At 32.5% G+C, this 24827-nt stretch overlaps 1 protein-coding gene and 2 long non-coding RNA genes across 3 annotated transcripts; all 3 read left to right on the top strand.

The window, feature by feature from the left end:
* The first annotated feature begins 1696 nt into the window (after positions 1–1696).
* On the top strand, positions 1697–3202 carry LOC139483484 (uncharacterized). The gene is made up of 2 exons (XM_071267504.1): positions 1697–2312; positions 2628–3202. Exons 1-2 carry the CDS (start codon positions 1697–1699, stop codon positions 3200–3202), a joined length of 1191 nt encoding a protein of 396 aa, XP_071123605.1.
* A 3128-nt stretch (positions 3203–6330) lies between these two features.
* LOC139529667 (uncharacterized) lies at positions 6331–7112 on the top strand. Its single transcript, XR_011665865.1, has 2 exons — positions 6331–6673; positions 6935–7112. It is a non-coding gene; the product is annotated as an uncharacterized lncRNA (long non-coding RNA).
* A 6908-nt stretch (positions 7113–14020) lies between these two features.
* On the top strand, positions 14021–21746 carry LOC139482437 (uncharacterized). Its single transcript, XR_011654865.1, has 4 exons — positions 14021–14223; positions 16983–17061; positions 18454–18552; positions 20651–21746. It is a non-coding gene; the product is annotated as an uncharacterized lncRNA (long non-coding RNA).
* Positions 21747–24827: the final 3081 nt, after the last annotated feature.

The raw sequence follows: 24827 nt of genomic DNA, 5'->3' as shown, positions 1-24827 counted from the left end.
TCGGACTTCTCTTGAACTGAATTTTAATGTGCGTATTGTTATTCTTTTACTTTTCTACATTGGCTAGAGGTATAGGGGGAGGGTTGAGATCTCATAAACATGTTTAACCCCGCCGCAATTTTGCGCCTGTCCCAAGTCAGGAGCCTCTGGCCTTTGTTAGTCTTGTATGATTTTAATTTTTAGTTTCTTGTGTATAATTCGGAGTTTAGTATGACGTCCATTATCACTGTACTATTATGCATATTTTAGGGGCCAGCTGAGGGACACCTGCGGGTGCGGGAGTTCTCGCTACATTGAAGACCCATTGGTTGCCTTCGGCTGTTGTTTGCTCTATGGTCGGGTGGTTGTCGCTTTGGCATATTCGCCATTTCCTTTCTCAATTTTATTAAGTTGTATAAACTGACTTTATTTCCGAAAGATAAAATTTGATTTTACCGAATATCAAACAATACATACAAAACAACAAGTCGAAAAAGGACAAATATGAGATCATGATTACCAAACATATATATATCTGTCGACGTAAACCCGAATAAGTAAGTAAGTAAGTAAGTAAGTAATTATTTATTATATTGACATGTGTATCACAACATATATTTATACAATTATATATATACATAACAATCTGATATTTACACCCGACCCATTGGACCTATATGTAACTTTAGCAATAGTATATCATATCCGAAAACGTAAAAGTTTACAAAATAAAAATACAGAATTAGACGTAGACTTAAGGTTTTTTTTCTATGAATAAAAGCTGAATTTACATATTTTGCAGTTTGAATTTGATAGTATTTCAATAAATGGATAAGTTAGTTTTTCGCTATTGTCACTAACATTGTCTAATTCGGCCATAGTTAGAAACCTTTGTCTAATATATGAGACAACGTAGAATTTGATTAATACACATACACAAACACAAACTCATTGCAACATTTTAATTTTTTATTAAAAGAATAAATTCAGTCTCTGCTTTTACTCTTGTTTTACCTCCCAGAATTGTATGTTTATTTATATTTTCTCTAACTTTTCAGCCATGATTTCTTAGAGACATTTAAAAATTGGCCTTCAACACTAAATGCTTCTAAAGTACTTTTGCCCGCGACGATGCAGTTTGTTTATAAATCACAATGGAAAACACGCTACAGTACATATTCGTATTGTCCTTTAAGGTAGCACAATACAAAGATTGTTTTACTTCCAATCACTAACCTCTGAAATGCTGTAACTTTCTTATGAATGCATAGAAAATAATAAAAGAGGTATATATAGATAGATAAAAGAGTAACCTTTTAAATGAATGCACTATTTTTTTTTATTATGCAATCATTATGTAATCAATTATTATGTAATTAGTGGCAAAATCTGGGTAAGTTCACTTGAATGAATTTAGCTCTATCATCTCTTTAACTATACAGAAAATTTTAACGAAATCTTAATCAACACATCATGGGCTTCAAACGAGTTTCTCAGATTGTCTCTATTGTATTCCATTCTCTCATAAATCTCTAATTAGTGTAAACATCCTAACCACATAAAAGAACTAACCGTTTTATGGAATTGTGTTTGTAGTGCAGAAAAAATATGGATTAAAGCAACCTGTAATAAAAGTACGTTACGTCATAATTATGTCCAAAAGAGGAAACATTTCGATAAAGCGTGTCAACGTTCCAAACGCCAATACTGGTATAGTATGCAAGATGAATTAAAGAATTTAGAAGATAACCCAAAAGAATTTTGGAGGAAAATCGGAAAAATTGGAGTAGGAAACAACAGGCAAAGTATTCCAATGGAAGTGAAAATGGAAGATAATTCAATATGTACCGATCCGAAAATTGTTTTAGATAAATGGAAATGTGATTTTTCAAATATGTTGAATTCTGGAAATTTATATGAAACTACCGAAAAAGATGTTAACAGTTGCATAATAACCGATGATATTCTTGATAGTGAAATAACCAATGAAGAAGTTGTCAATATTTTAAAATTGTCAAAAGCGGGAAAATCTCCTGGTTGTGATGAAATTCCGATGGAGATGTATAAAAATCAGACAGCTATAAACGCCCTTACTCAAGTGTTCAACATTTGTTATAATACAGGAATGATACCGGAGCTATGGAGTAGAGGAATAATCACCCCCATACCGAAGAGTTCGACTTCCGACCCTCGGGACCCGATGTCTTACAGAGGAATAACGTTGGCGCCAACTTCATATAAACTGTATTGCGGAGTACTGAATTCAAGATTAACTGTAAAGCTTGATGATCTAAATTTTATACATGATGAACAAAATGGTTTTAGATCTAATCGTAATACTATTGATCATTTGTCAACAATTACAACTATTATTGAAACAAGAAAAATGTGTAAAATGTCAACTTTTGCAGCTTTTATTGATTTCAAAAAAGCATATGATACTGTAAACAGATTTTTATTATTTTGTAAACTTGAGTCAATAGGAATTAGTAGTAAAATGTTGAATGCTTTAAAATCTTTATATCATAAAGTATAGTCATGTGTTAAAGTTAATGGGAATTTAACCCAATGGTTTGATGTTCAATGTGGTTTAAAACAAGGGTGTGTGTTATCGCCCATTTTATTCAATATTTTTATTAATAATTTAGTAAATGAGGTTAAAAGTTTAAATGTTGGTATTCCGATAGAGGAAGAGAAAATATGTATTTTGCTCTATGCTGATGATATTGTTTTACTTGCTGAAAATGAATCAGACTTACAGATGCTCTTAAATGTTTTACATATGTGGTGTCATACAAATGATATTAGTGTTAATTTGAGTAAATCTAAGATTATTCATTTTAGACCACCTTCTTTTCCAAGGTCTATTTATACATTTATGCTGGGTAATGATAATATTGAAACTGTAATACAATATACTTACCTTGGTTTACATCTTACAGAATTTTTAAATTATGATTTAATGGCAAAAGCTATTGCCAAGTCGGCAAGTAGAGCTCTTGGGTTATTGATCGCAAAATGTAAATCAAATGGTGGTTTTTGTTACTCTACTTATACAAAGCTTTTTGACACACTTGTATGGTCAGTCATCGATTATGGTGCTTCAATATGGGGAACAAGAGAATTCTCTTGCATAAATGCTGTTAAAAACAGAGCGATGAGATTTTTTATGGGTGTAGGAAAGTATACACCAAACTTATCTCTCTATGGTGATATGGGCTGAATTCCATGCAATGTAAAGCAATGGACAGCTGTTTTTAGATTATGGTCCAGATTTTGTAAAATGGACAATGATAGATTGAACAAAAGAGTATTTAAATGGTCATATAAGTATGGAAATAAGCCAATTAAAAACTGGTGCTTCAGAGTGATGACTAACTTAAGTTTAAAGAGTATAATCTTGAACCATATTGTAACTGTGATATATTGTTAACTAAAAATGTAATTAAGGATATAGAATGCTTAGCTATTGATTTATATAAAACTGAATGGCATAATAAGTTGGTTTCGAATGAATATGCCAAACTTCGTACTTATAAATTATTTAAAACAGAATTTAAGGTAGAAAATTACATTTGTAAAACTATTGCAGGGAAATATAGAAGTGCTTTTGCAAAATTTCGTTGTGGTGTTGCGCCCCTAAAAATTGAAACGGGCCGGTATCAGAACTTACCTATTAATGAACGAATATGTTTTAGTTGTAATGAAACCATAGAAGATGAGAAACATGTAATTTTGAAATGTCCACTATATGCAGATTTTCGTGCTGTGTTGTTTAGTCATGCTAATTCTTTTTGTCATGATTTTAATAGTATGTCAGATGATGATAAATTTGTATTTTTATTTAGTGATGAAAATGTTTATTTTTACACTGCCAAAATCTGCTATGATATTTTACTGAAAAGAAAATGTTTATTATATTCTTAACATTTTACTTTTAAACTGTTTTATGTTAATCTTAACATTTGTATACTTTTAATTTGTTTTATGTTTTATGTATGTATATATATATATATATATGTAAATGTATATACCATTTTTTTTTTTATAGTCTCTCATAACTCTTTTTAGAGTGGCTCTTGTTTTATATTGTAATATGTAAACTGTAATATTATGTAAATGTTTTAGAAGAGGTGAGACTCAAATAAAATATTGTCTTGTCTTGTCTAAAAGAAGATAATGTTTAATTAGGTGTAAAATTTGTTCTATACATTCTATCTGAAATCTGAGACAGCCTTTTGTAGATAATGGCCATAGGAACAACATATAATAAAATCAACCCTCTAGGGATACCTATGCAGAAGCTAATTTCATTTAAAAGTGGAAATTTGGTGAAAAATATTTTAGATACAGTTATTATTAAGAAAGTTACAGGATTTTAAAACTTGGGAGTTTGAGTTATAAAATCTTTGTATTGTGCTACCTTAAATAGCTTTAATTTTGCTATGTGAAAAAAAGAAGAGAAATGTCGTAATAATAATGAATAAGTATAAATGTAGAGCTAAATTTCCAAATTTCTTTAAAAATGTCTTCAGTGAAGACAAAAAGTTTAACGATGTGAAAAGCAACTTCTTCTATGTAAATAAATTTGCAGGTTTTGGCACTTCTATCACATTCACTGGCTACCTATAGAACACTAGACAATTTCTCAAATTAGATTGTGTTATGTACCATCATTTCAACATCTTAATAAATTTGATAAACTAAAACAAATTCTAAACCCCATTCCTGAACTTAATTGTTTGTCATATTGGAGTCTTCATTAAGCTATATTATAACTGAGGGGGTTAGACCCATTTCAGACAAGCTCATGATTGTGTTTTATACATAAATTTATAATTGAACTTTAAAATATATTCGATTATATTGTATTGTAAATGTATTCAATTGTATCGCGTTGTATTCAAAAAGTATATTTGTTTGTTTGTATTGCTTGACCCTTATGGGTGTAATTTTGAAATAAAAATTTAATTGTTTTTTAAAGTTTGGATGTTCCGAAGTGACAAAGTTTTTTTCTAAAAAAGATTAGTTTGCAGGTCATGTTATAATGAACACTCTATCAATACATGGTTCTCAGTTTCAGCAATATTTACACACGCTTCACATGTTCGTTGATGGAAGGATAGGTCTCTCACTAACAATAATGATATAGTCTTAGATTATTTGGTTTTTTGTCGAGCCTGCAACTTTTGTTGCAGAAAGCTCGACATAGGGATAGTGATCCGGCGGCGTTAGCTCACTTCTTAAAAGCTTTATATTTTAGAAGGTGGAAGACCTGGATGCTTCATACTTTGTATATAGATGCTTCATGTTACGAAGTTTCCGTCAGTCACATGTCCAATGTCCTTGACCTCATTTTCATGGTTCAGTGACCACTTGAAAAAAAAGTTCAATTTTTTTGTAATGTTAAATTCTCTCTTATTATAAGTAATAGAATAACTATATTTGATATGTGCGTACCTTGCAAAGTCCTCATGTCTGTCAGACAGTTTTCACTTGACCTCGACCTCATTTCATGGATCAGTGAACAAGGTTACGTTTTGGGTGATCAAGTCCATATCTCAGATACTATAAGCAATAGGGCTAGTATATTCGGTGTATGGAAGGACTGTAAGGTGTACATGTCCAATTGACAGGTGTCATTTGACCTTGACCTAATTTTCATGGTTCAGTAGTTATAGTTAAATTTTTGTGTTTTGGTCTGTTTTTCTCATACTATAAGGTCTACTATATTTGTTGTATGGAATGATTGTAATGTGTACATGTCTAGCGGGCAGATGTCATGTGACCTTGACCTCATTTTCATGGTTCAGTGGTCAAAGTTAAGTTTTTGAGTTTTGGTCTTTTTTTATCTAATTCTATATGTCATAGGTCGACTATATTTGGTGTATGGAAATATTTTATGATCTTCATGTCAGTCGCGCAGGTTTAACTTTTATTTGACCATGACCTCATTTTCACGGTTCATTGCACAGTGTTACGTTTTTGCGTTTTGGTTTATTTTTCTTAAACTATAAGCAATGGGTCAACTATATAATATGTTGTATAGAAGCATTGTTAGCTGTACATGTCTGCCTGGCATGGTTCATCTGACCTTGACCTCATTTTCAAGGTTCATTGGTCTGTTTAATGATCATGTAAATAAGAATAATACTTATGCTTAGAATGAATATTTTCTGTGTTTCAAACCACGTATCGTCCTGAACTTTTCATTAAAATTAAAATAAAATCAGTTTGATTGACAATAAGACTACTACCTAAAAGAGACCAAATGACACTAGCAACTATCGATAACCGTATGGCCTTCAACAATGAAAAACCCACATTGCATATACATGTAGCAAGCTTTACAAGGCCCTATATCGGCATCAGTATTTTCCCTCAACTCATATATTTTATAATGGTTGTGCTTGAACGATACCAAGAACAATGCAAAAATGTCATATTATTAACTGTAGGTACGTTTATCTCTTACTTGTTGTTTGCAATTGTTTTTATTTTATTTAAATCTAGCATCATATAATTATGTTGCAGATCAAACACCTGAGTACTTCTGGAGGAGATGCGGTAAAGCAGAGTGTAAGAAGGATTATGGGCACAATCCTGGAAAACTGTATAGCCATGCAATTGAATTGGCTAGGGAGAGGGAACAAGACTGCTTTTTCCCGTATGATCATTAAAGATGTTTTAATAAGTAAGTATTACACTTTATGAGTTCTTTATGGCAAATTATACCCACAAATCCTTCTAATACTAATGAATTTCTGACCATTAGACAAATTACCATTATTTAAAAAAGAAAAAAAGATTGGTTATTTAAGATTTTATTTTATATAAAATAGTGTTTAAAATATTTAGAATATACCTTTGTACATTAATTTATATTACATATCTAGTAGGACGATTACGCACGCATGCATTTGGCAAATACACAGTTCAAGTTTACTTATTACAGAGTCGGTTAGAAAAAACCGTAGCTGTAAAGATACTTCAGATAAGGAGATAGAGGATGCAGCTAAAGATTAGCTGCGGTTTAGCCTTGACAGAGAAGGTGGCAGGAAACAGAGAAGGGAAAGAAAGAATAACATAAATAATAATGACACTGTTGAAATTCAAATTGAGGAGGACAATACTCGTGGTGACGACCAATGATATCAAATTTAAAATAAATAAAGTTTCATCTTCTGAATTTTTTAATTGCAGTCAATCTGGATCTGGAACCAATTAAACTAAAATTACATCTCATAATTTTTTTTTCGTATGAGCGACTTACCATAAGCCATATATACGTCATTTGTGCTGTTGAAGAAATAAATGAAATTGATATGAAAAAAGAAGATGTGGTATGCTTGCTAATGAGACAACTCTTTACAAGAGACCAAATGACACAGAGTTTATCTGGTCGATCCATCAAACATTGTCAAAGAAATATCTTAGTGTCACCAAGCAAAATTCATGAAAAAAACCAAGGACAGTAACAATGGGTAATACTCAAATACAGAATTGCTACCTTAAACTTTGGCAGTTTGGAACACAAAAAAAGATCAAATATCATGTGCTCCGGAGTATTTATCATATCCAGCTCCTCATGCAGCATCCATTGTAATTTGGTTGATACAATGGACCAACGTATTGCCAGCATAAAAATGAGAAATATCTACCTTGGACCAACATAGTGCCAACCGTGACAGTGCCAACACAGAAATAAGACAAATCTACGTTGGACCAACGTAGTGTCAACATAAGAAAAGACATTTCTACGTTGTACCGACGTTGTGCCAACATGGATTTCGTTTTTCATACAATGGGCCAACGTTGCCTCTATGTATTGCATATTTAACCGTACAACGTTGGGCCAACATGAAGCCATCATGTTGGGCCAACGTAGGCCCACTTTGCACTTATACGTTGGGCCAACGTTAAAATACAACGATGGGCCAATGCAATGATATACGTTGTGCCAATGTTGGGCCAACATACTCATGTTGTCTGTTTAGTTATCTTGGTTAATGTTAAGTTTATGTGACAGTTGTAATAAAGCTTAGCTTTATACTTAGGACTATCACCATAATATCAATGATTAGTTTAGAAGGCGAGACATTTCAGCGTGTGCACTCTTGTTTCATATATATAAGCCAATCGAAGCACATACTAATGAATTTATGTACTGATATTCTCAAACTAATTAGCAAATTTTCCCAAAATTTCATTGCATGCCGCCTAAAACCGTAAAGAAAGTCCCACAGAAAAAGTGTATACAATAATGTTCCGAGTATAATATAAAAAAGGGGGATCCCTGTCCGGAAAATAATATTACTGGTATGTAAAGGAAAGTTTTAACATGGAAGTATTATATTGACAGGAACTACAACGATTTATTAGCACTTATTTATAACCCGGGGAGCTCTGTAGAAAAGATATGGAAACTGACTAATTAGTATGTTATCGTTAATAGCCCTTTGTGACCATGTGCGATGCCGCCGTCCTAAACTGACCAGACATACTTCTTATCATCACGTGGTTTTTTTTATTGCGAAAGGTTATCTCTAATACCTGTCGGAAAACCCCTTTGTTTATTTCAATCTCGTCTGTGGTCTTTCAGAATCATTAAATTTTTCAAAACAAATCGACTGATGTACAAAACAAGAAAATCGGACGAGAACTTTGAATGCTACAACGTTTTGAAGTGGTGAGTGACAATATTTCATTAGTTTGTGGGTTACGTTTAAATCGTAATTAAGGTGTGTTCCGGTTACCGCCGGTTAAAAATAAATATATTTGATAAAAATAAATACTGTGAAGTTTCGAGTAATCTATATAGTTGAGGTACTGGATAATTCTGGAAAGTAGAAATTTCCAGTTTAAAATACGAAAATTAATCGAACAAGTACCAACATCAACAAAATACAGCAGAAGAAAACAGAGATCTCACTTCGTTGTGTAGCTATTTATATAATGTTGGTTAATATCTTTTTAATTGTGAATATAAAAACTTCATGTCTACCCGCAATTGAAAGACCTTTCCGATCATACTAGGGCAAAAATGCCACACATGTGTCACGCATGTGCCTAAAAACGCATGTGTCACAGATGTGTTACATGCGTAATACACATGTTTCTTGCCACGCATGGGAATCATGTGTTGTACACATGCGTTCACATGCGTAACACACGCATGTGAATCACATGTGTCAGAAATACACCTGTGTCACGCATGTGTTGGATAACGCATGTGACACATGCGATATTTGCATGTGTAACACATGTATAGTAAAACGCATGTGTAACACATGTGTAAATTACACAGGCAAATTTTGGTGACATGAAGTTAAATTAAATTTTTCACATGATTTTTACGATAGATTATTCACGTGAAATTCACATAAAAAAAAAAATTAAATTAAAAATTAAAAAATTAAAATTATTTATTAACATCTTATACCTTGCAAGACATGTATTCCATTGAAAATCTTAATTTACTTTAAACATGTTAAAAACAATCTAATTTCAGTGAAATTCATGTGAACAATTCACAATAACAAACATGACAAAGTTCATGTGAAAAAGTTATATTTAATGTTAACTGAATTAAAACATGGAATTCATTAGAGAAATTTAACATTCTTCGCGAGTTCAATTTTAGTAACATACAAGTATGAGATACAAATTCACCTGAATTTTATGTATTCCAATATTTATTCCATTTTCTAGTTGAAGAAATAAATCATTAAAGCTGTTCACCTTTGTCTGAAGATTTTCCATAAAGGGGCACATATAATCATCAAAAGATTTTATTACTAATCTTTTTATTTGGCATAAATTATCTCCCTTGATAGTGGATTAGATGCAACTACAAAAAGTTTTATATTTATCTCTTGTAGAGTCATAAGGGTGGAATTTGTAAATATATATGTGTGTATACATCTTTGATTTCAAATTTCAGATACCTAGATTAATTTGAAGGACTTATATAGTAATATAACTTTATCAGTATTAAATATCTCAATGATTTTAGGATTTAACATTTTTTTCTAGAGGTTAGTGATGTATAAACCAGGGCGATTAACTCTCTAACTGAATAAAGTCCGTTGGTAATGTTTGTGAGTTTGAAAAATGTCTTTAATCCTTATAATTCTTAAATCAAATCTGAGAATACTATAACAGTTACACACACATATATATATGTGTTATAGTAGTCTCAGAACAAACAGGTGCTTCATACAGTAAGTTATGGCACTTGATTATAGATTTGCATATCTTATTTAGGATTTTCTTATTTGTAACCCTTGTGTTATAAAAATGACTGAATGTATACATTAACATTGTACATGCATGACATGTGAGGCTATCAAAATTAAAAATTACCTGGTTTGGTTGTTCAGTCAAACAAACGTGACCAATTAACATTGCCAATACATGATTGTTGATCATTCTGATTACCTGTCCAAGTACAAAACCATGCTAACAAGAAAATACACATGAGCATATAGAAAGTACATGAAAATGTTTCAGAGTGTAACTGTTTGAGGTCTGAGGTTATCTATCCTGTTCAATGCGGCTCATAATGTTTAGGGGAAAGAAACACTACTATCGTGTTTAAATCACGACAAACACTTAGTCTACATACTTCGTTCCGTACGATACTGGATAGTGGATACCAATTAAAGTAGTAGTTAATTACAGCCATAAATCCAATAAATTGAGAAAAGTCAAAAGAATGAAGGATAAAAACAACAGTAACCCGTTGGACTTACGATGACATAAAACTAAAAATTGTGCCAGTGACGGATCCAGCAATTTTCATAAGCAGTGGCTGATCTAGAAATTTTCATAAGTGGGGGCCCATTGGCTGCCTAAGAGGGGGCCGCTCCAGTAATACTTCAGTGATTCCTTATATGATCAATCAATTTTTTTCTAAAAAAAGGGGGGGGGGGAATACATGAGTGAATTCAGGTACTGTGAATTATAAACAGTTAGGAACTTCAATATTTGGCAACTTATGTTTTAGAATATTTCACGGCAAATTTAGTAAGTAAAATTTTGATTTGATTGGTCATTTTGACAAACATGTGAAGATAAGAACTGGTGAGCTTTTTGTTGAATATAATGAGAAGATAGTGTTAAAAATGTTTGCATAGTTCATGAGTTGAGAATTATAAAACAAAATATATTGTTTAACCTTGGACAAACAGATCAAGTCCAACATTTAGCCCCCTCCCCCTTTTGGATCCGCCTATGATGTAATTTTAAATGAAGGAGGCGAATGAGGCAGTAGGAATTTGAAACTTCTAGCTGTCTATGCGGTATGGGCTTTGCTCATTGTTGAAAGCCGTACGGTGACTTATAGTTGTTAATTTCTGTGTCATTTTGGTCTCTTGTGGATAGTTGTCTCATTAGCAATCATACCACATCTTCTTTTTTTATATTTATAGGACATTTCCTAAGAATATTACAAGGAAAATCCAAATTGTCACAGATTCTTAACTGAACTTGTGTCAGATTTATAGTAAAATTTCTAATTGACTGACAACTGTTGGACACGGTCACAGGCAGGGGCGGATCCAGAATTTTAGAAAGGGGGTGGAGCGAAGTTTTTTAAAGATTTTTTGAAGAAAAATGGGACTTTTTGGGGCTAAAAAACATAAAATAAGTGTAAAATGCATATTTTTAATGGTTCCCTATTTGGGCATGTATATTTTAAAGTTGGTGTAAAGTGTAAGGGTTGGACATTTTAAATTTTTATGCTGTATTCTCCCTATTAATTGTCTTTCATAAAATGATAGTATGGAACCAAAGCTATGTACTGATATATAATTACATGTGGGAATTGTCAGTAAAAAATAGACATGGAAAACTCTCGTTTGTTGTATGTTAAGTTAGAATAACCTCACAGATTTCTTGTTGTAAACCAGATATACGCCGGGCTTTTCGATGAAATTTACAACAAGACCGACACGATTTATTAAGAAAGACAAACAAGCAATTTTTATCCAAATGTTTCAACCAACAAAATTAAGGGAAGTGAGGGGTTCCAAATTAACCTCTTTTAACGAGTTTATGAATGACGATCGACAAATGGAGACATAAAGGCCACAACCCAGCCACTGAGCAGCTGCTTGCAGTATGGTCTTGAAAAAGGGTATTAAATATATCAGTTCGGCGAAACAAGTTGACATTCCAGTCACACATGCAAAACCCCGCCCCAAAAAAATATGCCCGGGTTTTTTATTCATCATGTTTATTTAATGCTAAATGATTCTGTTCGAAATTTTCGTTTCTTAAAGCAAAAAAGTGGACAAGATTATTGTTTTAATCCAGATACGGCCATAATTTTTGTTTTTAAAAGGCAAAAACCAGAGTCAGATTTTTTCTTTCAAATATCTCAGACTGCCTTCTCAAACAAATGGTTCGTATCTAGAGCTTATGTTGACTGAGGATCATCATTCAGCTATGTTATTTCTAGTTAAAATAGGCCGAGGCGTTTTGGGTAACACATGTTTTCGTAGGTAAATAATATTGCTTTTTTTTTTTTTATGAAAGTGTAATAGAGTATAACCGTTTCTGTCTCGTGGAATTGTGAAATAGAAGTCAATACATTCTTACTCAATCCTGCTCAGTGGCCGGGTTGTGGCCTTTATGTCTCCATTTGTCGATCGTCATTCATAAACTCGTTGTCATTTTAGACTTATCAATCCTGTGTCGCTTTGAAGATGTCATGATTGTCATCCTCAGTCTATCCATGTGTTACTGTAATTTGGATTTCAAAATGACTGAGTGACGTTTTTACGGCGAACTGGTCAACTCCACTATAGCGAATCACACGACTTTAACATAATCAGTAAATACCAACAAAAAACATCATTTAATGTAAAGAATTGTCGCATGAAAAAAAATACACGGGAAATGGCAAAGTTCTCGAAGTCTTGTCTTGAAGTCTTGTCTGATTAATCAGTTTACAAAAAAAAAATGTCCAAGCAAAGGGGGCGTATGCCCCTCTACGCCCCCCCCCTTTTTGCCCCCACCCTCTGGAACCGCCACTGACAGTTATACTCAAATAGCAGACTCTTATTAGTAATAACAAAAATCTGTGTTTTCTGTGACCTCATTTTGTAAAATATATGTACATGATATTTATATGACACTCTAACTGTCTAACAGTTACATTTAATTATTCTCTGATTTAGAGTAAATAAATACTCGTTTGTCAATTTTCCAAACTTCACCATCATGCCCCCCTCAGCACAATTATTTAATTATGAATGGAACAAAATGTGAATGAGTTATAAATAATAGATAATTGATTGAATATCCTTTATTTAGTTTTTCTTTATTCTCATGATCATGATTCTTCCAGAGACATATTATATGCTCTGAGAATAATGATCCTTTATTCTATATTTTTGCTTTTTAACTAACTTTTTTTGTTTTTTTTTTGTCCTTATTTAATTCCCCATTCTCGATTCCAGACTAAGTTAACTCTTACATAAATGATATGATATGATATTATACGTAAATGTACGAAAGCTTGGATCCTCGAATACGGAAAACCGGAAATCTTTTCACCGTGGTCGTTTTTGTATAATATGACGCGAAAGGACGCTGGCCCAAGACCACAATATAGTTCCCCTTAATTATAGTGTATTTTTTCTTTATTTTTTTTCTTTGCCTTTTTCATTCATTTGTTAGTTTTTATGGGGTGGAAATGAAAGAAGAGAGGTGAAATAACTTTTTGTTGAAGGTATTTTAACTGATTTTAATATGGAAAGAGTGATTAGGTCAAGTGCAAAAAGGTAATATTTTCAGTTTTCGGAACATCTCTTGACTTGTCCATAGGGGTATGGATGTGTATTGGCTAAAATTGTAAGTTACATCAGAGCAATCTTTCTGAATTTTGGATATGTTTTTGGACTAGTAATATACATTACACACACAAAAAATTTGACAAAAAGATTAGGTCCATTTTTTTTAATGAGACAAAAAGTTATAAAGAACTAATAGAGGAATTAATTGTGGTCTGTGGCCCGCTCGTCTGCTGATGTTTGAAATGGTCAGACAGTTGATACAAAGAACTTTGGTTTTTCAAACAGATGATTCAAAAAGCTATTGTAAACAGATATACTGAAATGGGTTACACTACCGATTAACTGGAAGAAACCGGGGAACGAAACATACATTTTAAAAAGTCATCGCAACAAAAGTGTATCCGGATAACTTTTTTGTACTTGCATGCTTGTCCAATGAAAGGTAAATATAATCATGCACATTTTTAGGACGATGTTAGACTAGTTTTATACTTTCATGAAAAAATATATAGTCACTTTATCCACGTCATGCATGTTAACCCCGAAAATCAGTCAAAAATTGACAAAAAAGGAAGCAAGTCAGTTCGCCCCACTGGTAAAACGCCAAACGCCCCACTTTTTTTAACAACAGTTACACGGCCTGTTTTTTTAAATTGCTCCACTCTTGTTAAGGGAGCTCAGTCTCATTCATCTACCATTTGAATTGTATGGGAGAAAATAGGGTGGTTGGGGGTTGGATGAAAGTGAAATATCAAGGACGAGTTTTAATTAAAAATCTAAAAGCCAGGACCCCCCCCCCCCTCCCCAAAAAAAAAGAGTAACGACAATGCAGGATAACATTTTCATCATAGCCCCCCCCCCTAAACCCTTGAAAATCCAAGTGGGAACTACCTTACCAACTCACCCCACTTTATATGCAACTTTGGATCAAATCCAGTTAAATATCCAGGTTTGAAATTAGCAGGGGCCCATTTGCCCCTAAAATTTGGAGTGGGCTTCTAAAACTTCTGCTTTTCTTTCATAGAACTATATAAATTGTGTAAAAAATATAAGATGTGGGCTACAATGCCATAATTTGAACTTCAGCTTTTATCCGACAGCTCATGCAGCTTACATGTCGGATAACAGCTCTACAGAGCTTAATTATGTTGTATTGTTATATGTATAACTGACTTTAAATAAATCTTTTATGCTTTTATGCTCATACTTCAATCCCTAATTATACTCCTGCCAACAGTCATGACAGTGGCAACTCTGACACCTTACTTGGGAAAAATCTAAATGAATACAACATCAATATACAGTGCTCCAGCTAGAAATCAAAAGGGGCAGGGTGCCAGTGGAGGGCAAGGCACTTTTTTATGATAGGAAAAGGCACTGCTCATTTCTTTTCTTTACGTTTCTGTGTGTATCACGAGTTCATATTCTTTTTTTTACTGTATACATGGTATATGTTGTCAATAAAGATGCATAAGGTCCGAGACTGCAATTGTCGTCCCTTGATTTTCGTTATTCACGAATATAGTCCCTAGTGTTGACAGTGGGTTACTGGCCATTAATTTTTATACCCCTTCCAAATTTATTTCTCCATGTTTAATGCCTCAAATTGCAAGAAAGGTGGTAAAAAACAGTGTAAAAAAATTTTGGTCCCTAATTTTTTTTAGAAAAGTAGAGTTTGGTCCAGCTGAAAAAGGTTAAAAATTAGCACCTCGGAAGCTGTCAAAAGATTTCAATACGCCCTATATGTAAAATTGTCCATATTTTGAGTAAGAGCCGATGAAGTTTTCTATAATTTTGATATAATTTGTCCCAAAAGTAGTACAGCACACTGTAAAAATTTCATTGAGAAAGCGCAGGTGGGATTTTAAAAATTTTATATATATGGGGGGGGGTAGGAGGGGTCCTGATCCCGAAATCCCGGGCTTAAAAACCACGAAATCCCGAGGTCCCGAATTTAAATAAAGTTAAATCCCGGATCCCGAAATTTGAAAAAAAGAATTCCCGGATCCCGAAGGGGTAAATCCCGAAATCCCGAGCTTAAAAACACCCGATCCCGGAGTCCCGATAAAGGTCCTATCCCCCCTCATATATGTTATAAAGGTCTGCCAACTTGCCCTACTTTAAAAAATGAAAACTTATCTACCCAGATTTAAAAAAAAATGTGACTGTCACCAGTAAAACTGCATTTGCAGCCGTCAAATCCACAATTGACGGTGACAACTCTTCAACTACAGTACTGGTATTCCGATTCTAATTCATAACAAAAAGATATAATACGATGGAGTTTGAAAAAATGTATAAATTGACATACAAAAAAAATCTGTGAAACTTTATGAATGATTTTCGCGCAAAGACGTCATGGCTAAATATGACTTCATACAAATGAAAACTTACAAATTGGAGGTTAATAAGTTGCCTCTTCGATTCAAATTTGGATAAAATCACTGTAAAACAGTGAATTGGAGATGGTGTTGTTCTATTAATGACAAAATTGTAGTAAATCGACCTTTGTTGATCCAATCAATTCAATATTCCGGCTCCCTCCTTAGTTTTGCCTTGTCAACAGGGGAAATGTATTAGGTCCGAGACCACAATTGTCGTCCCTTGATTTTCGTTGTTCACGAATAAAGTCCCTAGTGTTGACAGTGGGTTACTAATAAAGTCCCTAGTGTTGACAGTGGGTTACTTGCCATTAATTTTTATACCCCTTCCAAATTTATTTCTCCATGTTTAATGCCTCAAATTGCAAGTAGGGGGGGGGGGGGGGGGGGGGGGTAAAATTACACTGTAAAAAAATTTGGGTCCAGAATTTTAAAGGAAAGTAGTGATTTGGTCCAGGTGAAAAAGGTTGAAAATTAGCACTTCAAGTTCGGAAGCTGTCAAAAGATTTCAAGACGCTCTAAACATAAAATTGTCCATATTTTGAGTTAGAGCCGATGAAGTTTTCTATAATTTTGATATAATTTGTCCCAAAAGTAGTACAACACACTGGAAAAGTTTCTTTGAGAAAGCGCAGGTGGGATTTTTTTTATTTTCATTTATGTTCTAAAAGAAATGCACTACGAAATGATTGTGGTCTCGGACCTAAGATTTATTGGAGAATACATTTATTTAACTACTCTTATATATGCTTAATTTTTTTAGTGATTTGCCAGATAATTGCAAAGAAACCTGTTAATTGTATCATAATATATCTTATAGGTTTTTTAGCCAACTCAAAATCATGCTTTTAGGACCCTCTTGTTGTACTGAGGAAGTGGACCGCTCAAGAAGATGAAAGGTAATGTAAATATAAAAATAAGAAAATGTAGTATGATTGCAAATAAGAAAAGAGAGGAATTTGTAAAAGTGAAAATTCACTTGTTTTCCAATCCTAATACTAATAAAAGTGTCTTATATTGTAATGTTTAAATTACCTAATTATTTTAAAAAAAAATTGTTTACACTAATGAGAAAAGACAACTCTCCATCAGAGATCAAATGACATCAAAGTTAACAACTATAGGTCAACATACATCCTTTAACCATGAGCAAAGCCCATACATTATACCGTATATACTGTAAATTCTGAAATATTGTGTGCATTTATTATTGCCACCATTGCCATTTTCAGTGGCAGATCCAGAAATTTTCATAAGTGAGGGCCCACTGACTGCCTAAGAGGGGGCCCGCTCTGGTCATGATTCAGTGATTCCCTATATAATCAACCAAATTTTTCCCAGAAATGGGGGGCCCTGGCCCCCACCTAAATCTGCCTCTGATTTTATCATTTAAGACTTAAATGCAAGTTTAATTTTTAGGATTTTGAGAAAAATCCTGTTAAATTCATAAAAAATATTTCAAAATGCGAGTTTAAATTATTGCGTTTACAACTAAACTCTGTCCCATTTTTAGCAATAATCATGCTAATAAAAACCTCACAATAATTTCTGAATTTACAGTAGTCCGGTATATAAAAAGACCCTAAATGAAAACGAAAAACTCACCGGATCTATACAATAAACAAAAAAGAAATGCATCTAACAAAAACACACACAAGACGTGTTTTTTGTCAGTAAATTTATTCACACATTGGCAAGATACATGTACATTGAAAAGTTGTTCTTTTGTTAATTGCCTGAAGTACGGATTATAACACAAATGACAACAGGCCCGAGAATACAGTTCTTCCGTAGTGCATTAAATTCAAATTAAAAAAGTCGCACCTGCTCTTTCTCAAAAAGATTTTTACAGTGTAGTGTACTACCAGTGAGACAAATAATATCAAAATTGTAGAAACTTCTACCAGCTCTAATGTTCACGAGTTTAGTCTTTCCTATATCAAAATGGTGTATTTTAACATTTTTGCCTATTAACTTAAAACAGCAAAACAAAATCTAATAAACATCTGACAGTAATTAATGCCTAGAATGATTTTTTAACTGTATACAGCAGAATAGATAAATTAAAACCAGAAAGTTCATACTGTACATATATTTATTAGCTAAGCTGTTGATCTTCTTTCTGTTGTTTGCTTACATGTTCTTTGCATTCACTCAAAAGTAAAAGTACATATAGTTCTGTAAAGGTGAAAATTAGTGAGCATTAGTTCAATATGTTCATACTACATCTAGTTTTTGTCTGGACTTCATGGACTTCTTGATTAAATAATTTAGATTTTATACAATTTTAGCTTGATACCAAAAGAATGGAAAGTACAGTATTAAAACCACTGGTGAACATGTACTGTACATGTAGGTGTGAATGTCCTGCAAAAAGAACTCATATCAAAGTATGTTCATCTGCAGAATTTCAGTAAATATAAATAATTTGATGCACTCTGTTCTCAAGTATAATTGTACATGTACACTTGCTTATTTTTCTCTCTTTCCAATGTCAAGTATGCTTCAAGGCATCCTTACCCTGATCCCCTCCTGCTCCATACACACACACTCAGAAGTTCAAATAATCAGCATTTATAATATTACAAACCTACCTAGTCAGACTGGCCTATACAATGTATATTATGAATTGACAAGTTGTTCTTGTTTTGAATACATAAAATATTTGCCACTGGACATAGTTTCCGTACAATAACTTTAGTTTAAGTAAATGGATATCTATCTCTATGAAATTTAAATACAAGGTTTGAACCCACACAAGGAAGATTGGGATTGATTTTGGGGTTATGGTCCCAACAGTTTAGGAACAAGGAGCCCAAAAGGGGTCAAAATAAGTATTTTCCTAGGTTCCAGACAATTACTTGTGTATAAGTGTATGGATCTTTCTGAAATTGTACCACAAGGACTTGAAGGTTCCATACCAAAAAAGAAAGGTTGGGATTGATTTTGGGGGTTATCAATGGTTATGGCACAAACTGTTTATGAATTAGGGGCCAAAAACAATACTTCTCTAATACTTTGTATAAGTTGCTTATTTCTAGACCAATTTCAATGGGGTTTTATTCTTGAATTCTTGGGGTTCTTTAATATGCTGAATCAAACCCTGTATTAAGTTTTTTTTAATTTGGTCCCCGTTTTTATACGACCGCAAAATGTTTGCGTTCTTATATTGGTATCACGTTGTAGGCTATATAAAATGTACAATATACAATGCAATATTCACTTAACTAGTCTACCAACTGATAAATTTAAGCAATCTTCACCATTCAGTGATTACAAGCACTCTGATTACCATTCTAGGGTTATGCCCCTTTACAAGTGGAAAAATTGAAGAATTTTTTAGTTTCTGTTCTCTTAACTTAAGTTTGTCTCAACTAAATTTAATGAAATGTGTATATAATGCTTATTACCTCTAAACTCAGTTTAAGTTCAATTTTTGGCATCTTCACTTTTACAGTTCTTGAGTTATGTCCCTTATAACGTTATATGCTAGCAGGGGCATCATCTGTGTCCTTTTGGACACATTCCCCATTTATTTTTTTAGAAGTTACTATTAATTCTAACCATGACTGTATGACATTTTATATTTTAATATTTTATGATGTATTTAAATGAGTAGTTATTGTTGCAAACTCCATTAGAATTTTGAATTGAGATCATTTTTGGAATAAGAGAAAGGGGGACGTGGAAATAAAATTGGGGTGGGGGTCAATTTTTTTTTCTCATTTTAGATTTCAGAATTTAAAAAGAAAATTTCTTCAAATATTTTTTTTTTTGAGAGGATTAATATTCAACAGCATAGTAAATTGCTCAAAAGCAAAAAAATTAAGTTCATTAGACCACATTTATTCTGTGTCAGAAACCTATGATGTGTCAACTATTTAATCACTATCCAAATTCAGAGCTGTATTCAGCTTGAATGTTGTGTCCATACTTGCCTCAACCTTCAGGGTTCGACCTCTGCAGTCGTATAAAGCTGCACCCTGCGGAGTATCTGGTTAAATTGGTCACATGCCATACATATTATATACACAGGTAATGTGTAGTATACATGCATGAATAGAGTTAGTTTTCATTATTTAAAAAAAAAAAAGGAAAATATGTAGTATCATTGCCAATGAGACAACTATTCATCAGGTCAAAATGACTGAATGTTAGCAACTAAAGATCACTTTACATGTATGTACAACTTTCAACAATGAGCAAAACCAGTACAGCATCAAGCAAGCTATGTCCTGGAATGACAGATGTAAAACAATTCCAAAGAGAAAATTAAGGGCCTGATTTACATAAAAGCGAAAAAAACAACCAAGATAAATACATGTTGCAAAAACAACAACTATTATTTCTCCACTCCAGTTGTTCACACGATATTTATGTATATATATATATGTTAGTTTGGTAATTCATTACTTATCAAATTTATGTTATCATTTTTGCTTGATTGGTAAGCCAATATTTTATGGTTATTTTTTTTTTTAATTACAGCAACTGTATTCCAAGAGTCTGATGGCTGATAATGTATTACAGGATTTTATCATTCAAGCAACATCTTAGAAGGATAAGTGCAAATGTATGAAGGAAGCCGTGGGTACAAATAGCAATTACAGCAGATACATGCAGGAGAGAACTCTTAAACAAAGACATGATATGGGAGTGATGTATTCAAGAAATCTCAAACACATGGAATTAAATATTGTGTATATTTTTTCAAACACAAGTACTTTCAGAATATAATACAATCATGACAATTCAAATTCAAATTATTGTTTATAGTCTAAAAATGAATAATGCATGTTTTAAACTGAATTTTATACAAATATTTGAAAGAACAAGAACTTTTATATTATTGTGAAGCCAAACTTTGAAATTTTCTAATGGTATAAAAAAAACTCATCATAGATACCAGGACTAAATTTAGTGTATACGCCAGATATGTTTGTTGTTTGTCAAAATATGTTTTGAAATAAGAAGGAAACAGTTGTAAATAACTGTAAGGCATTCAATATGGCATATCAAATACATTTAACAGAACCTTTCTATTTCAATTTATTAATATAATGCGAAATGAGGTACAAATCAATCAGACAGCTACACAACAACAAAAACATATGAAAGGCATTAAGGTGCTAACATACAGTCCTCAACAATAAACAGTTGTCTAAACAATGTCATGATCTACTTAATTAACCAGAGTCTATACCAATCAAAGAGCTGCTATTAACACAATTTTTTTTAGATATGCTTTTTATTAGGATGAGACTTAAGACAACCACTGAAACCCTGGCTTAAAACAGGCACACGAATATGTGGCAGGGTAAACTACTTTTTTTCTTCAAAATTTTTAAAGAAGCATTGGCATCTTTTGCAAGTAAGACAATTTCCACAATGGGATTGGATTGTCTCATGACTGATAACCACAAAATGACTTATATATATACATATTAAAAATGAAATATTCATCAGTGCATACATATGCTTTAATTGAATTACGAATCCTTACATCACTTTTTAAAAAAATATTGCGACTTGAACGTAACCAACAAAATTCTAGGAGTGAACTTAAGGTAACCTGGATATTTGCTTGCCTTCTTTGTTTTATTACATCTTATCTCTTGCATTGGAGATATTGTGAGTTTGGATTTGTATTGATAAGGATCAAGAAAGTAAAATACAATTGAAGTATGAACACATAGTCAAGACCAAGAAGAATATTTATTTATATCAAAATAGAATGTGCACTAGATATATAGATTAGCATTGACTTATCTAAAATATGCTCAAATACTGTGAATTTGTGTGATTGGTGCTCAATTCACCTTCATTTCATTTAAAAAAAATTAATATGAATGCTTGATTCAGGTTAGCTTCACATGAAAAATTTAACATGAATTTCATGTTAGCTGAGCTCAATTCACATTAATTGAACGCGAGTTTCATGTATAAGCTTGTTTCAGGTGAATCTCACATGAAATTTACCTGAACAAAATTTGCCTGTGTACATATATGGAAAACCCATGTATAACCCATTTAATTCACATTAGAACTTCGATACATGTCAATGATCCTGGTAATTGGACAAATACGAATACATTTTGAAAAATATTTAATACAGGCACCATGCCTTTTACATGCAGAAATGACGCATGTATCACAGGTGTATTTCCTTACACATGTGATTCACATGTGAAACGCATGATCACATGTGTATATCATGCGTATCACATATTTTGCAAAATTTTTAATACAGGCACCATGCCTTTTGTATGCAGAAATCACGCATGTATCACAGGTGTTTTTCCTTACACATGTGATTCACATGTAAAACGCATGATCACATGTGTATATCATGCGTATCACATTCGTTTTTCACACATGTGTCACATGCGTGGCATGAAACGTCTCTTTCACATGCGTGCGACACACATGTGAAACGCATGTGTCACGCATGTTCACATGTGTGGCATTTTTACCAGTATACAGTCCCGAATATGAATGAAATACATGCCACTGGACGTAAGACAAACAACTTTCAATCACAACTTATGATGTGCTTTTTCTACCCTTCAACCCTTTAAAACAAATCCAATATAGTCTTTTTTTGTCAACATATATGGTAAATAATGGACCCAGACAATAACTGTCGTTTATGTGGAACTACAGAAAAGAGAAAGTTCTACCGTGCTCACCACCTACCATACGAAAAATCAAAATATATGCTAGAGACATTAAACTCTCACTAAACATTGATATTCAAAATGATCCAAGTGATTTTCCAAAATTTATTTGTATTAGTTGTCAATCTAAGCTGTATTTATGGAGAAAAAAAATCAACAAAAGCTGCCAATTTGCAATCCAACACATTGTATGTGATAAAATTTTATTTTGCACTCTTTGCTTTTACACACGCTGGTGTATTAATATAGTGCCATGTTTCAAGTTAATTAACATGTCATTAAATTGGGCGCGGCATCGCAGATGAACCGTTTGAAGTCGGGTCGTAGTAGTTCCTGTCAATATTATACTTCCATGGTTATACCAATATCAATGAATTATCAATGGTGGTTCACCATACCTAATCACAATTAAGTTCAACATGGTACCTGTCAAATGTTTCAGTGTTCATACCAATTCGAGAATGGAGCCATTTTTTTAAATTTCACAATGAGTTGTGCAACAACAGATATTACAAAAATCACTGACCTAGAAATGACGACTTAATCACAAATTTTAACAATTCTTACAGTTTCATAAGCTCTTGTTCTCGTAGGCTATTTCAATTTATTTCACAGTTATGAGTTCTAGTAATGTTTACAATTTTTTTTATCGGATTGTTATCTCATAAACATTAATCGTCATCTCAGTATTTACCAATTTACAACAAATAACAATTTACAATTAAAACAAGAAGACAACTACCAGTCTGAGAAAAATAGCAATAACAGCAACAAATTAATGACCAAACAAAAAAAAATTACATGTAGTGTTCCGAATTAAAATTAATTATCTAATAGCATATAAAACTATGTGAAGTTAAAAAAAACCACCAAACACAAAAAGGTTTAAATACTACACTATGAAATACTGGTTTTGAAAATACTTTTTAATCAAATTATTTCACAATTAAAAATAGTACACAAGCATGCAGCATGCACATTTTTAGATTTATAACTGAAATTGTTTTGAACAGCAGGGAATTTATATTTTTACTAATAGTGAGTTTCAAATTTGCATAATACATTACAAATGGTTTACATGTATTATGGATTAAAGAATTGTCTAACATATGTTTCATTTTATTACAGTAAACTGTACAAATATAAGTAATGAACTGACACTCACTAATTTTGTAAATATATACACAGGCATGTGTCGCAGGAAAAAATCCACTAGAAAATCCACTAAAAAAATCAATGTGACCATAGAATCTGCATAAATATTTTCGCGACTACTACACTGCATCAACATTTCTGCCATTTTAAACCTAAACCGAAACCACAAACCATCCTTGGAAATGGTTTGAATAGTTTCTGGAACCAGTTTGGGTTTGAGAATAACAAACGGCAAACCAGTTTAGGTTCGAACTTTCAAACTGGTTCTCATTAACTAATGAAAAGTTAACAAACTAAAACTGGTTTTGCACTAACAAATACGCCTTTTATAAGAGATTTAAATCAACTTATTTGATTCCGGTTTAAATAGGTTTAACTATTTTTTTTTTTATATAGATGCACAACCTTAAAATTTCAGGATACTGTTATCCCATGTCATGTCTAATATGTTTTAAGAAAAAAAAATGACTTCTTCTTTTCATTATTTATTTTGTAATTAAAAATGATTTGATATATTTCGTGCTATTTATTTATAACTAAGAATGATTGTTATTCGGCACGAAACGGGAAAATGCTCGGTAGAACCTCGCATTTTCCCGTTTCTTAGCCTCATACAAATAAATTTCATATTTCAAGACACTACTGGTCGAAGACCAGTTACCGTCATTTTTTGTATATTGTCTAAATATTTAGGACTATCAACATGATATCAGTCATTTCAATTTTGAGTAAAAGTCATTTGACCCTTATGTAATTTAAGACAAGTTTCAAATATCTCTGTAAAAGAAAGGTAATGTATTTTTTGTTCATTTATATTTCTTTACATTTCAGGT

Source organism: Mytilus edulis, chromosome 7, assembly GCF_963676685.1.
Source record: "Mytilus edulis chromosome 7, xbMytEdul2.2, whole genome shotgun sequence".
Classification (NCBI taxonomy): Eukaryota; Metazoa; Mollusca; class Bivalvia; order Mytilida; family Mytilidae; genus Mytilus; species Mytilus edulis.
Note: the sequence above shows the minus strand (reverse complement) of the source record. Positions and strands in the feature narration are given on the sequence as shown.

Excerpts from the sequence above, each read along its gene's own strand:
- LOC139483484 (XM_071267504.1), top strand. The coding sequence starts at position 1,697 with ATGCAAGATGAATTAAAGAATTTAGAAGATAACCCAAAAGAATTTTGG. Across the intron at positions 2,313-2,627 it reads AAATGGTTTTAGATCTAATC|TAAATGAGGTTAAAAGTTTA; the intron begins GTAATACTATTG and ends TTAATAATTTAG.